This window comes from Physella acuta, unplaced genomic scaffold (assembly GCF_028476545.2).
Source record: "Physella acuta isolate Inbredline_101_S28 unplaced genomic scaffold, ASM2847654v3 ptg000283l, whole genome shotgun sequence".
Taxonomy (NCBI): domain Eukaryota; kingdom Metazoa; phylum Mollusca; class Gastropoda; family Physidae; genus Physella; species Physella acuta.
This window is the reverse complement of record NW_026731802.1, coordinates 699,196-715,125: the sequence shown is the minus strand read 5'-3', so window position 1 is coordinate 715,125 and position 15,930 is coordinate 699,196. Positions and strand designations below refer to the sequence as shown.

At 49.2% G+C, this 15,930-nt stretch overlaps 1 protein-coding gene across 6 annotated transcripts in view; it reads left to right on the top strand.

Moving 5' to 3' along the window:
* The window catches only part of LOC131939562 (protein unc-80 homolog), a 140,841-nt gene that overhangs the window by 94,607 nt on the left and 30,304 nt on the right, over positions 1–15,930 (top strand). For all 6 annotated transcript variants that reach the window (XM_059297950.1, XM_059297953.1, XM_059297951.1 and 3 more), the window contains 8 exons: positions 4,413–4,511; positions 4,772–4,868; positions 5,139–5,260; positions 6,243–6,320; positions 12,872–12,979; positions 14,108–14,152; positions 14,422–14,606; positions 15,349–15,547. In XM_059297950.1, coding sequence (XP_059153933.1) covers positions 4,413–4,511; positions 4,772–4,868; positions 5,139–5,260; positions 6,243–6,320; positions 12,872–12,979; positions 14,108–14,152; positions 14,422–14,606; positions 15,349–15,547 — 933 coding nt within the window. The remainder of the gene's footprint in view (positions 1–4,412; positions 4,512–4,771; positions 4,869–5,138; positions 5,261–6,242; positions 6,321–12,871; positions 12,980–14,107; positions 14,153–14,421; positions 14,607–15,348; positions 15,548–15,930) is intronic.

The following is a 15,930-nucleotide window of genomic DNA, read 5'->3' as shown; positions in this document are numbered from 1 at the left end:
TCTAGCCTTACCTGCTGGTGTGTGTGTGTGTGTGAAGACATTGAATTAATCTCACCTGTATCTCACCTCTACCCTTACCTGCTGGTGTGTGTGTGTGAAGACATTGAATTAATCTCACCTGTATCTCACCTCTAGCCTTACCTGCTGGTGTGTGTGTGAAGACATTGAATTAATCTCACCTGTATCTCACCTCTAGCCTTACCTGCTGGTGTGTGTGTGTGTATGTGTGAAGACATTGAATTAATCTCACCTGTATCTCACCTCTAGCCCTACTTGCTGGAGTGTGTGTGTGAAGACATTGAATTAATCTCACCTGTATCTCACCTCTAGCCTAACCTGCTAGTGTGTGTGTGAAGACATTGAATTAATCTCACCTGTATCTCACCTCTACCCTTACCTGCTGGTGTGTGTGTGTGTGTGAAGACATTGAATTAATCTCACCTGTATCTCACCTCTACCCTTACCTGCTGGTGTGTGTGTGAAGACATTGAATTAATCTCACCTGTATCTGACCTCTACACTTACCTGCTGGTGTGTGTATGTGTGTGTGTATGAAGACATTGAATTAATCTCACCTGTATCTGACCTCTACACTTACCTGCTGGTGTGTGTGTGTGTGTATGAAGACATTGAATTAATCTCACCTGTATCTCACCTCTAGCCTTACCTGCTGGTGTGTGTGTGTGAAGACATTGAATTAATCTCACCTGTATCTCACCTCTAGCCTTACCTGCTGGTGTGTGTGTGAAGACATTGAATTAATCTCACCTGTATCTGACCTCTACACTTACCTGCTGGTGTGTGTATGTGTGTGTGTATGAAGACATTGAATTAATCTCACCTGTATCTGACCTCTACACTTACCTGCTGGTGTGTGTGTGTGTGAAGACATTGAATTAATCTCACCTGTATCTCACCTCTAGCCTTACCTGCTGGTGTGTGTGTGTGAAGACATTGAATTAATCTCACCTGTATCTCACCTCTAGCCTTACCTGCTGGTGTGTGTGTGTGTGTGTGAAAACATTGAATTAATCTCACCTGTATCTCACCTCTAGCCTTACCTGCTGGTGTGTGTGTGAAGACATTGAATTAATCTCACCTGTATCTCACCTCTAGCCTTACCTGCTGGTGTGTGTGTGTGTGTGTATGTGTGAAGACATTGAATTAATCTCACCTGTATCTCACCTCTAGTCCTACTTGCTGGAGTGTGTGTGAAGACATTGAATTAATCTCACCTGTATCTCACCTCTACCCTTACCTGCTGGAGTGTGTGTGTGAAGACATTGAATTAATCTCACCTGTATCTCACCTCTAGCCTTACCTGCTGGTGTGTGTGTGTGTGTGAAGACATTGAATTAATCTCACCTGTATCTCACCTCTACCCTTACCTGCTGGTGTGTGTGTGTGTGTGTGAAGACATTGAATTAATCTCACCTGTATCTCACCTCTAGCCTTACCTGCTGGTGTGTGTGTGTGAAGACATTGAATTAATCTCACCTGTATCTCACCTCTACCCTTACCTGCTGGTGTGTGTGTGTATGTGTGAAGACATTGAATTAATCTCACCTGTATCTCACCTCTAGCCTTACCTGCTGGTGTGTGTGTGTGAAAACATTGAATTAATCTCACCTGTATCTCACCTCTAGCCTTACCTGCTGGTGTGTGTGTGAAGACATTGAATTAATCTCACCTGTATCTCACCTCTAGCCTTACCTGCTGGTGTGTGTGTGTGTATGTGTGAAGACATTGAATTAATCTCACCTGTATCTCACCTCTAGTCCTACTTGCTGGAGTGTGTGTGTGTGTGTGAAGACATTGAATTAATCTCACCTGTATCTCACCTCTAGCCTTACCTGCTGGTGTGTGTGTGTATGAAGACATTGAATTAATCTCACCTGTATCTCACCTCTAGCCTTACCTGCTGGTGTGTGTGTGTGTGTGTGAAGACATTGAATTAATCTCACCTGTATCTCACCTCTAGCCTTACCTGCTGGTGTGTGTGTGTGTGTGTGAAGACATTGAATTAATCTCACCTGTATCTCACCTCTAGCCTTACCTGCTGGTGTGTGTGTGTGTGTGTGAAGACATTGAATTAATCTCACCTGTATCTGACCTCTAGCCTTACCTGCTGGTGTGTGTGTGAAGACATTGAATTAATCTCACCTGTATCTCACCTCTAGCCTTACCTGCTGGTGTGTGTGTGTGAAGACATTGAATTAATCTCACCTGTATCTCACCTCTAGCCTTACCTGCTGGTGTGTGTGTGAAGACATTGAATTAATCTCACCTGTATCTCACCTCTAGCCTTACCTGCTGGTGTGTGTGTGTGTATGTGTGAAGACATTGAATTAATCTCACCTGTATCTCACCTCTAGCCCTACTTGCTGGAGTGTGTGTGTGAAGACATTGAATTAATCTCACCTGTATCTCACCTCTAGCCTAACCTGCTAGTGTGTGTGTGAAGACATTGAATTAATCTCACCTGTATCTCACCTCTACCCTTACCTGCTGGTGTGTGTGTGTGTATGAAGACATTGAATTAATCTCACCTGTATCTCACCTCTAGCCTTACCTGCTGGTGTGTGTGTGTGTGTGAAGACATTGAATTAATCTCACCTGTATCTCACCTCTACCCTTACCTGCTGGTGTGTGTGTGTGAAGACATTGAATTAATCTCACCTGTATCTCACCTCTAGCCTTACCTGCTGGTGTGTGTGTGAAGACATTGAATTAATCTCACCTGTATCTCACCTCTAGCCTTACCTGCTGGTGTGTGTGTGTGTATGTGTGAAGACATTGAATTAATCTCACCTGTATCTCACCTCTAGCCCTACTTGCTGGAGTGTGTGTGTGAAGACATTGAATTAATCTCACCTGTATCTCACCTCTAGCCTAACCTGCTAGTGTGTGTGTGAAGACATTGAATTAATCTCACCTGTATCTCACCTCTACCCTTACCTGCTGGTGTGTGTGTGTGTGTGAAGACATTGAATTAATCTCACCTGTATCTCACCTCTACCCTTACCTGCTGGTGTGTGTGTGAAGACATTGAATTAATCTCACCTGTATCTGACCTCTACACTTACCTGCTGGTGTGTGTATGTGTGTGTGTATGAAGACATTGAATTAATCTCACCTGTATCTGACCTCTACACTTACCTGCTGGTGTGTGTGTGTGTGTATGAAGACATTGAATTAATCTCACCTGTATCTCACCTCTAGCCTTACCTGCTGGTGTGTGTGTGTGTGAAGACATTGAATTAATCTCACCTGTATCTCACCTCTAGCCTTACCTGCTGGTGTGTGTGTGAAGACATTGAATTAATCTCACCTGTATCTCACCTCTAGCCTTACCTGCTGGTGTGTGTGTGTGTGTATGTGTGAAGACATTGAATTAATCTCACCTGTATCTCACCTCTAGTCCTACTTGCTGGAGTGTGTGTGTGTGTGAAGACATTGAATTAATCTCACCTGTATCTCACCTCTAGCCTTACCTGCTGGTGTGTGTGTGAAGACATTGAATTAATCTCACCTGTATCTCACCTCTACCCTTACCTGCTGGTGTGTGTGTGTGAAGACATTGAATTAATCTCACCTGTATCTCACCTCTACCCTTACCTGCTGGTGTGTGTGTGTGTGTATGAAGACATTGAATTAATCTCACCTGTATCTCACCTCTAGCCTTACCTGCTGGTGTGTGTGTGTGTGAAGACATTGAATTAATCTCACCTGTATCTCACCTCTACCCTTACCTGCTGGTGTGTGTGTGTGTGAAGACATTGAATTAATCTCACCTGTATCTCACCTCTAGCCTTACCTGCTGGTGTGTGTGTGTGTGAAGACATTGAATTAATCTCACCTGTATCTCACCTCTACCCTTACCTGCTGGTGTGTGTGTGTGTGTGTGTGTATGAAGACATTGAATTAATCTCACCTGTATCTCACCTCTAGCCTTACCTGCTGGTGTGTGTGTGTGTGAAGACATTGAATTAATCTCACCTGTATCTCACCTCTACCCTTACCTGCTGGTGTGTGTGTGTGAAGACATTGAATTAATCTCACCTGTATCTCACCTCTAGCCTTACCTGCTGGTGTGTGTGTGAAGACATTGAATTAATCTCACCTGTATCTCACCTCTACCCTTACCTGCTGGTGTGTGTGTGTGTGTGTGTGTATGAAGACATTGAATTAATCTCACCTGTATCTCACCTCTAGCCTTACCTGCTGGTGTGTGTGTGTGTGTGTGAAGACATTGAATTAATCTCACCTGTATCTCACCTCTACCCTTACATGCTGGTGTGTGTGTGTGTGAAGACATTGAATTAATCTCACCTGTATCTCACCTCTAGCCTTACCTGCTGGTGTGTGTGTGTGAAGACATTGAATTAATCTCACCTGTATCTCACCTCTAGCCCTACCTGCTGGTGTCTGCCAGTGTAGCTAGTGCCAAGAAGATTTTAGTCCATGGACCAGACCTGTCCAGCATTCCTTCTCAGCTGCCTATACACGAGGTCAGTTGACGTGCTAGCTTTAAAGATGGCATTTACTTTGAGTCGAAGTATTTATCATGTCAGCTAGTTTAACACTTAATGTCATATGGTTGAAGCTGTTTTCTCATGTGGCATTTGATATCATATGGTTGAAGCTGTTTTCTCATGTGGCATTTGATATATGGTTGAAGCTGTTTTCTCATGTGGCATTTGATATCATATGGTTGAAGCTGTTTTCTCATGTGGCATTTGATATCATATGGCTGTTTTCTGCTCCTCAGGACACCCAGTTCTATCAGATTTTGCAGGAAAGTTTGGAATTTTTTAATATCCCTGAAAACCAACATGATTCTCATTTCCTAGTGGATACCAAAACACGTGAGTCACCACTCTCATTTCTTGTTTTGACAACATACGGAGCTCCAGTGAAATGGCAGGACAGAGACTTTGAATGACATCTTTTTATGACAATCTCTGAATGTTAGGTGAAATGACAGGACAGAGACTTTGAATGACAACTTATGACATCTTAATGTCAGGTGAAATGACAGGACATAAACTTTGAATAACATCTTGTTATGACATATTTGAATGTCAGCTGAAATGACAGGACAGAAACTTAAGTATCAACCACTGTCTGTATTTCAGACCAGATCCACAGCAGTAACGCATATGTCAGAGACTTTTATTTCTTCCGCCGCAACTTTTACCCTCAGCTGAGCTTGGTTCATATGAACCCACAGGATGCTGCTCTAGCCCTACAGAGACGGGTGAGCTTCTCTGTCTGTCTGTCTGTTTCATTGTCTGTTGTTTCATTCATTAACTTTTGCTTGTTAATTGTGTCATTTTATTTTGCACGTGAATTATAGGCCTATATATTTTTATGTTACACTTGTTTGAGAAAAATATTTTATACAATAGTTATTGGTCAAAACGCAATGTTCTTTACTACACGTCAAATGATATTAGTGACAAAGCAAAGAAATAGCTAAAAATCCGATACATTTGAAATAACAGGCTACCAATACCTATTGAAGAAGCCAAATTATATACATTATTAGTTAACACAACACCATATTAAATGGACTCACTGATTAAGAGACTTAAATGATTCTGTTAAAAACCCGGCTGTTCAACGGTATGTACGTTGCTTTTTTTTTTTTTTAGGCCGAGAAAATTGTATCCATTTCATAGCATACGTCTAGATAAATAGACCTATAGATCTAAATCAAATTTGAATGAAATAGTTCATTTCTTCTTATTCTAAAATTGGAAGATGATGCCATAAGTATTATGTTCTTTATTGTTGATTTTGTGCATTTTTTTTACAACAATAAATGCTATTCCGGTTGCATAATTAAAAATTGTGTTTCTACATTCCAATATGCCTTTTTTAAATTTCCTTTTTTAAATAAAATTTATTTTATACATTTATAACTTCCACCAAATTATTTTCAACAAAAGTCCGTATATCTTTAAGTTCTCCATATATCGCTGAACATACTGATCACATCGCCTAAACAAAACTTGCAGACAGAGAAAGAGAGAGAAGTGTGCTTATGGGCTTTTATATATTAGGATTGAAGTTCTTTGTTTCATCCGCTGGTTGGTTGTTTACTTAAGTATGGTTTTGTAGAAGGTTTGTTAAGGTATAAGGTTTTTGTTAGATTGGTTGGTTTGTTGCAATGCATGTTAGAAAGGTTATGAAAATAATAGTGGATGATGTACTGATTCTATTTGTACATTTTCCAGGTATTCCTACTCAAGTTTATTGAAGTTGGAAAAGTTTTGTTGACTCAAGCTGTGATGAAGTGTACACCTCCCCACCAGGTCTGTTACACCTCCCCAAAAAAATTTCCTCTTGGGGGAAAAGCTAGTGTGCAAAATGTATTTTCTGTGTGCGCTGTTCTAAAAATCTTATACAAGGATATATTTATTTTACAAAATCGCTGCGCGGCGGCTCAAAACTACTGCGCAACCGTGCAGCTTAGAGGGAAGATTGCTCCCCACCCCCAGGTCTGCTACACCTCCCCACCCCCAGGTCTGCTACACCTCCCCACCCCCAGGTCTGCTACACCTCCCCACCCCCAGGTCTGCTACACCTCCCCACCCCCGGGTCTGCTACACCTCCCCACCCCCAGGTCTGCTACACCTCCCCACCCCCACTTCTGCTACACCTCCCCACCCCCAGGTCTGCTACACCTCCCCACCCCCAGGTCTGCTACACCTCCCCACCCTGGGTCTGCTACACCTCCCCACCCCCAGGTCTGCTACACCTCCCCACCCCCAGGTCTGCTACACCTCCCCACCCCTGGGTCTGCTACACCTCCCCACCCCCAGGTCTGCTACACCTCCCCACCCCCAGGTCTGCTACACCTCCCCACCCCCGGGTCTGCTACACCTCCCCACCCCCAGGTCTGCTACACCTCCCCACCCCCAGGTCTGCTACACCTCCCCACCCCCAGGTCTGCTACACCTCCCCACCCCCAGGTCTGCTACACCTCCCCACCAGGTCTGCTACACCTCCCCACCCCTGGGTCTGCTACACCTCCCCACCCCTGGGTCTGCTACACCTCCCCACCCCCAGGTCTGCTACACCTCCCCACCCCCAGGTCTGCTACACCTCCCCACCCCCAGGTCTGCTACACCTCCCCACCAGGTCTGCTACACCTCCCCACCCCTGGGTCTGCTACACCTCCCCACCCCTGGGTCTGCTACACCTCCCCACCAGGTCTGCTACACCTCCCCACCCCTGGGTCTGCTACACCTCCCCACCCCTGGGTCTGCTACACCTCCCCACCCCCGGGTCTGCTACACCTCCCCACCCCCAGGTCTGCTACACCTCCCCACCCCCAGGTCTGTTACATATCCCAACTAGGTCTGTTACACCTCCCCAGGTCTGCTACACCTCCCCACCCCCAGGTCTGCTACACCTCCCCACCCCCGGGTCTGCTACACCTCCCCACCCCCAGGTCTGCTACACCTCCCCACCCCCAGGTCTGCTACACCTCCCAACCCCCAGGTCTGCTACACCTCCCCACCAGGTCTGCTACACCTCCCCACCCCTGGGTCTGCTACACCTCCCCACCCAGGTCTGCTACACCTCCCCACCAGGTCTGCTACACCTCCCCACCCCCAGGTCTGCTACACCTCCCCACCCCCAGGTCTGCTACACCTCCCCACCCCCAGGTCTACTACACCTCCCCACCCCCAGGTCTGCTACACCTCCCCACCCCTGGGTCTGCTACACCTCCCCACCCCCGGGTCTGCTACACCTCCCCACCCCCAGGTCTGCTACACCTCCCCACCCCCAGGTCTACTACACCTCCCCACCCCCAGGTCTGCTACACCTCCCCACCCCCAGGTCTGCTACACCTCCCCACCCCCAGGTCTGCTACACCTCCCCACCCCCAGGTCTGCTACACCTCCCCACCCAGGTCTGCTACACCTCCCCACCAGGTCTGCTACACCTCCCCACCCCTGGGTCTGCTACACCTCCCCACCCCCACTTCTGCTACACCTCCCCACCCCCACTTCTGCTACACCTCCCCACCCTGGGTCTGCTACACCTCCCCACCCCCAGGTCTGCTACACCTCCCCACCCCCAGGTCTGCTACACCTCCCCACCCCCAGGTCTGCTACACCTCCCCACCCCCAGGTCTGCTACACCTCCCCACCCCCAGGTCTGCTACACCTCCCCACCCCCGGGTCTGCTACACCTCCCCACCCCCAGGTCTGCTACACCTCCCCACCCCCAGGTCTGCTACACCTCCCCACCCCCGGGTCTGCTACACCTCCCCACCCCCGGGTCTGCTACACCTCCCCACCCCCAGGTCTGCTACACCTCCCCACCCCCAGGTCTGCTACACCTCCCCACCCTGGGTCTGTTACACCTCCCCACCCCTGGGTCTGCTACACCTCCCCACCCTGGGTCTGCTACACCTCCCCACCCCCAGGTCTGCTACACCTCCCCACCCCCAGGTCTGCTACACCTCCCCACCCCCAGGTCTGCTACACCTCCCCACCCCCAGGTCTGCTACACCTCCCCACCCCCAGGTCTGCTACACCTCCCCACCCCCAGGTCTGCTACACCTCACCACCCCCAGGTCTGCTACACCTCCCCACCCCTGGGTCTGCTACACCTCCCCACCCCCAGGTCTGCTACACCTCCCCACCCCCCGGGTCTGCTACACCTCCCCACCCCCGGGTCTGCTACACCTCCCCACCCCCAGGTCTGCTACACCTCCCCACCCCCAGGTCTGCTACACCTCCCCACCCCCGGGTCTGCTACACCTCCCCACCCCCGGGTCTGCTACACCTCCCCACCCTGGGTCTGCTACACCTCTCACCCCCAGGTCTGCTACACCTCCCCACCCCCAGGTCTGCTACACCTCCCCACCCCCGGGTCTGCTACACCTCCCCACCCCCAGGTCTGCTACACCTCCCCACCCCCGGGTCTGCTACACCTCCCCACCCCCAGGTCTGCTACACCTCCCCACCCCCAGGTCTGCTACACCTCCCCACCCCCAGGTCTGCTACACCTCCCCAACTAGGTCTGCTACACCTCCCCACCCCCAGGTCTGCTACACCTCCCCACCAGGTCTGCTACACCTCCCCACCCCCGGGTCTGCTACACCTCCCCACCCCCAGGTCTGCTACACCTCCCCACCCCCAGGTCTGCTACACCTCCCCACCCCCAGGTCTGCTACACCTCCCCAACCTGGGTCTGCTACACCTCCCCACCCCCAGGTCTGCTACACCTCCCCACCCCCAGGTCTGCTACACCTCCCCACCCCCAGGTCTGCTACACCTCCCCAACCTGGGTCTGCTACACCTCCCCACCCCCAGGTCTGCTACACCTCCCCACCCCCAGGTCTGCTACACCTCCCCACCCCCAGGTCTGCTATACCTCCCCACCCTGGGTCTGCTACACCTCCCCACCCCCGGGTCTGCTACACCTCCCCACCCCCAGGTCTGCTACACCTCCCCACCCCCAGGTCTGCTACACCTCCCCACCCCCAGGTCTGCTACACCTCCCCACCCTGGGTCTGCTACACCTCCCCACCCCCAGGTCTGCTACACCTCCCCACCCCCAGGTCTGCTACACCTCCCCACCCTGGGTCTGCTACACCTCCCCACCCCCTGGGTCTGCTACACCTCCCCACCCCTGGGTCTGCTACACCTCCCCACCCCCAGGTCTGCTACACCTCCCCACCCCCTGGGTCTGCTACACCTCTCACCCCTGGGTCTGCTACACCTCCCCACCCCCAGGTCTGCTACACCTCCCCACCCTGGGTCTGCTACACCTCCCCACCCTGGGTCTGCTACACCTCCCCACCCCCTGGGTCTGCTACACCTCTCACCCCTGGGTCTGCTACACCTCCCCACCCCCAGGTCTGCTACACCTCCCCACCCCCGGGTCTGCTACACCTCCCCACCCTGGGTCTGCTACACCTCCCCACCCCCAGGTCTGCTACACCTCCCCACCCCCAGGTCTGCTACACCTCCCCACCAGGTCTGCTACACCTCCCCACCCCCGGGTCTGCTACACCTCCCCACCCCCAGGTCTGCTACACCTCCCCACCCCCAGGTCTGCTACACCTCCCCACCCCCGGGTCTGCTACACCTCCCCACCCCCAGGTCTGCTACACCTCCCCACCCCCAGGTCTGCTACACCTCCCCACCCTGGGTCTGCTACACCTCTCACCCCCGGGTCTGCTACACCTCCCCACCCCCAGGTCTGCTACACCTCCCCACCCCCAGGTCTGCTACACCTCCCCACCCCCAGGTCTGCTACACCTCCCCACCCCCAGGTCTGCTACACCTCCCCACCCCTGGGTCTGCTACACCTCCCCACCCCCAGGTCTGCTACACCTCCCCACCCCCGGGTCTGCTACACCTCCCCACCCCCAGGTCTGCTACACCTCCCCACCCCTGGGTCTGCTACACCTCCCCACCCCCAGGTCTGCTACACCTCCCCACCCCCAGGTCTGCTACACCTCCCCACCCCCAGGTCTGCTACACCTCCCCACCCCCAGGTCTGCTACACCTCCCCACCCCCAGGTCTGCTACACCTCACCACCCCCAGGTCTGCTACACCTCCCCACCCTGGGTCTGCTACACCTCCCCACCCCCAGGTCTGCTACACCTCCCCACCCTGGGTCTGCTACACCTCCCCACCCCCAGGTCTGCTACACCTCCCCACCCCCAGGTCTGCTACACCTCCCCACCCCCAGGTCTGCTACACCTCCCCACCCCCAGGTCTGCTACACCTCCCCACCCTGGGTCTGCTACACCTCCCCACCCCCAGGTCTGCTACACCTCCCCACCCCCAGGTCTGCTACACCTCCCCACCCCCAGGTCTGCTACACCTCCCCACCCCCAGGTCTGCTACACCTCCCCACCCCCAGGTCTGCTACACCTCCCCACCCCTGGGTCTGCTACACCTCCCCACCCCCAGGTCTGCTACACCTCCCCACCCCCGGGTCTGCTACACCTCCCCACCCCAGGTCTGCTACACCTCCCCACCCCCAGGTCTGCTACACCTCCCCACCCCCAGGTCTGCTACACCTCCCCACCCCCAGGTCTGCTACACCTCCCCACCCCCAGGTCTGCTACACCTCCCCACCCCCAGGTCTGCTACACCTCACCACCCCCAGGTCTGCTACACCTCCCCACCCTGGGTCTGCTACACCTCCCCACCCCCAGGTCTGCTACACCTCCCCACCCTGGGTCTGCTACACCTCCCCACCCCCAGGTCTGCTACACCTCCCCACCCCCAGGTCTGCTACACCTCCCCACCCCCAGGTCTGCTACACCTCCCCACCCCCAGGTCTGCTACACCTCCCCACCCTGGGTCTGCTACACCTCCCCACCCCCAGGTCTGCTACACCTCCCCACCCCCAGGTCTGCTACACCTCCCCACCCCCAGGTCTGCTACACCTCCCCACCCCCAGGTCTGCTACACCTCCCCACCCCCAGGTCTGCTACACCTCCCCACCCCCAGGTCTGCTACACCTCCCCACCCCCAGGTCTGCTACACCTCCCCACCCTGGGTCTGCTACACCTCCCCACCCCTGGGTCTGCTACACCTCCCCACCCCTGGGTTTTTAATTGTAAATCTAGATCATAATATTGCTAGAGCTGCTATTTTTCAATGTACTTACCTTTAGTTTTCTCATGTTGATTTTGTATTTTAAGTTTTTTTGTTTTGTTTGTAAAACCTCTAACAAAAGTACATTATTTTAACTCTACGGAATGCCGTTCAGTGGCCAGCATCTAACCGGTTATGTTTCTGCATTACAAAATTAACCAAAACTGAAGTATTTATGCTAATAATAGTCCGATACATGATTTTTGTAGGAAAATGGACGTACTTTCGTTTTCTATGCATCAAAACACATGAAAAATAATTCCTATTATATAATTTTCCCAACAGAATCATATTTTTTGCCTTAAAAAATCAACTCTTTATTTTTCTCCTTTAAAACGAAGTAATTATCTTTCTTCAATAAATAATGACTTAAAATTTATAATTGTGTGTAGGGTATTACTATTCATAATAACGATTAAGTTATATCAGTAATGTGTTGGTTTTAAATCAACGGGCAAAAAGATTGTTTTTCCTCAGGGGTATTGAAAGAAATTGAATGAAAAAAAAATTGCAGTGAAACATGAATATTTAGGCAGTGGTCCTAGTCATGTATTCATCTCATTTAGGCAGATTTCCAGGAGTGGCAAATACCCTCTCATTTGGGGGGATGACCTTAGGGCAAGTGTCTTAATTAGTAGATTCAGCCCATAACTAGATTGGATTGGTTTTTATTCTTACAACAAATGTTACTAAGAATGAATCTATCAACTCTGCAAATATGTCTACTGTTAAGGGTTATGATGCTAATTTATCTTCTAAAATCATGAAGTTTTTAGGATAAATATTTGACAAACTACTTGCCCTATTAAATGATATATATCTGACTAACTGCCTGCCCAATTATTGTATATATATTTGACTGTCTGCCCAATTATATAGTACAAGCTGACCCGCGGCGTATCAGATGCCGCTATTTCGTTGTTTTATTTTCTACTTTTCAGTACTTCATAGTTAGTGAATTCGACTAACTGTCTGCCCAATTATATAATACATATATTTGACTAACTGCCTGCCCAATTATATAATACATATATTTGACTAACTGCCTGCCCAATTATATAATACATATATTTGACTAACTGCCTGCCCAATTATAGTATACATGTTTGACTAACTGCCTGTCCAAGTGAGTGATGTATTTCCACTAACCTGCATGCCCTGTGTGAGTACTTCCTGCAGGAAGTAACTCACACAGGGTGCAGGCCTCAGCCTTGTCTGACTGTTTCAGCTACAGAACCATGTGTCCTTCCTACATGAAGAGCTCAGCAAGCTGCCATCATTCCCACGCAAGGCCCTGGAATCAGAGTTTGATATGTACTCAGGTGTTTGGGGGAAGGTAAGTCTACTCAGCTCTTTTGTTACTCTATGTTGGAGGTGAGCTTATTCAGATGTGGGGAAGGTGAGCTTATTCAGATGTGGGGGAGGTGAGCTTATTCAGATGTGGGGGAGGTGAGCTTATTCAGATGTGGGAAGGTGAGCTTATTCAGGTGTGGGGGAGGTGAGCTTATTCAGATGTGGGGGGGGGGGGGGTTAGCTTATTCAGATGTGGGGGAAGTGAGCTTATTCAGGTGTGGGGGGGGAGGTGAGCTTATTCAGGTGTGGGGGGGAGGTGAGCTTATTCAGATGTGGGGGAAGGTGAGCTTATTCAGATGTGGGGGGGGGGTGAGCTTATTCAGGTTTGGGGGAGGTGAGCTTATTCAGATGTGGGGGGGGTGAGCTTATTCAGATGTGGGGGAGGTGAGCTTATTCAGATGTGGGGGAGGTGAGCTTATTCAGATGTGGGGGGGGGAGGAAGGTGAGCTTATTCAGATGTGGGGGAAGGTGAGCCTTATTCAGATGTGGGAAGGTGAGCTTATTCAGGTGTGGGGGGGGGGGGGAGGTGAGCTTATTCAGGTGTGGGGGGGAGGTGAGCTTATTCAAATGTGGGGGGGTGAGCTTATTCAGATGTGGGGGAGGTGAGCTTATTCAGATGTGGGGGGAGGTGAGCTTATTCAGATGTGGAGGAGGTGAGCTTATTCAGATGTGGGGGAGGTGAGCTTATTCAGATGTGGGGGAGGTGAGCTTATTCAGATGTGTGGGGGGGAAGGTGAGCTTATTCAGATGTGGGGGAAGGTGAGCTTATTCAGATGTGGGGGAGGTGAGCCTTATTCAGATGTGGGGGGAAGGTGAGCTTATTCAAAGATGTGGGGGGGGGGAGTTGAGCTTATTCAGGTTTGGGGGGGGGGGGTGAGCCTTATTCAGATGGGGGGAGGTGAGCTTATTCAGATGTGGGGGGAAGGTGAGCTTATTCAAAGATGTGGGGGGGGGGGGGAGGTGAGCTTATTCAGATGTGGGGGAAGGTGAGCTTACTCAGATGTGGTTGAAGGTGAGCCTACTCAGGGTGTGCAAAAACTAGGCATGGTAAAAAATGTCATTCAATATGATAGTTATTTAAAAGAATTAAAATTATTTTTTATCTGTACAGGAGATTTTTGGCATGGATTCTCTGCATAAATATTCCTGGGCAAAGGTTGGTTTTGAAACTTGTAGATATTATATACAACATTGTTTTTTGTAGTAAACCAACAGAAGACACATTGACTAACAGTATGTTGAGGTATGACTTGAAGCTGTGCTGTCAAGTTGTCTTTAATACTAGTCCAGCAGAGCTTTAGCTCAAAATTGACCTCCAGTCACATCTACCCTAGTGTTATTTATCTACTGCTGTCACCTAACCTTCCATGTTTTTTATCTACTGCTGTCACCTAACCTTCCATGTTTTTTATCTACTGCTGGCAGCTGATGAGGACCGTCTTCAACTCCATGTCAAGCACCTTTACCTGGTCCAATGACCTTAACCTTTTCATCAATGTCCTTAATGGGACAATAGTCCTTCAGTTTGAGGACACTGCCATTCTCCGATTCTGTCTAGCTACTCTTATCAACGCTTCACGGCATTTTAAGCACATTTTTGCAACCAATGGGTGGGTTACGACATCTTGCATGCATGTTGCTTGCTGTGATGGGACTCGTGAGCTTGCTATTTTTTCTGTTTGATGATTCATTCCATAGTTGTAATTATATGTAAGTTTGTTTATCCTTTTTCAAACTGCTTTTTAAAGATTGAGTTGCATACCATATCTAGATTTAAAGATTGAGTTGCATACCATATCCAGATTTAAAGTCTCTTGATATTTGCTGCATGTCTGTGAATGTGACTTTTCTTCCTCCTATGTATGTAGACTCCTGCATATGTCATGTCATTAGATAATTAGTTAAACTGTAATTTGATTTGATGGTCGACTTCCATGCCATTTGACACCTAGTTCAAACATGGTTTTTGAGATTTTTCACTGTAAATTATAGTCAATTAAACTTACTTCCTTTTATTTCAGTTGAGAATGAAACAAAAGAAGTTATTTTAGGCTATTAGATAACTGTGACATGCTTTTATTTTGTATATGGTGTATGTAGCACTTTTGTTGTTTAACTATATTTTTTTTTTTTTTTTTTTGCTAAACAACCTTTTATAATTGTTAAAATCAGTTTGCCACAAATCTAACAGACTCTTATGATACAAGTTGTATATAAAAATTGGTGGAAAAAAGTTTCTGTAATTAGATTCTTAAAATTTTCAAATACATTGCTTAACCTTAGATCAAATAGTTTTGACAGCTTGATCTAATCACAGCTATTGTACTCAATGGAAACATCTGCTGTCCCCAGATTTTTGTACATCATGCCCACTCTGCTGAGGGTTTACAGTAACAACCAACCCAACCCTGTCCTCAAGCAAGCTATCCACTTTGTCTGCAAACAGTTCTACATCCTGCACCGTAAGCCTTTTATTCTTCAACTCTTTGGCAGCGTGGCAGCCATCTTGGATATGACATGTGCAGCAGGAGGTGTCAAGAACTGCACTAAGGTAGGAAATTATTGACAACACCACCTTAACAGTGGTCTATAGAACTGTATGACAACACCACCTTAACAGTGGTCTATAGAACTGTATGACAACACCACTATAGAACTGTATGACAACACCACCTTAACAGTGGTCTATAGAACTGTATGACACCTTAACAGTGGTCTATAGAACTGTATGACACCTTAACAGTGGTCTATAGAACTGTATGACACCTTAACAGTGGTCTATAGAACTGTAGGACAACACCACCTTAACAGTGGTCTATAGAACTGTATGACACCTTAACAGTGGTCTATAGAACTGTATGACACCTTAACAGTGGTATAGAACTGTATGACACCTTAACAGTGGTCTATAGAACTGTATGACACCTTAACAGT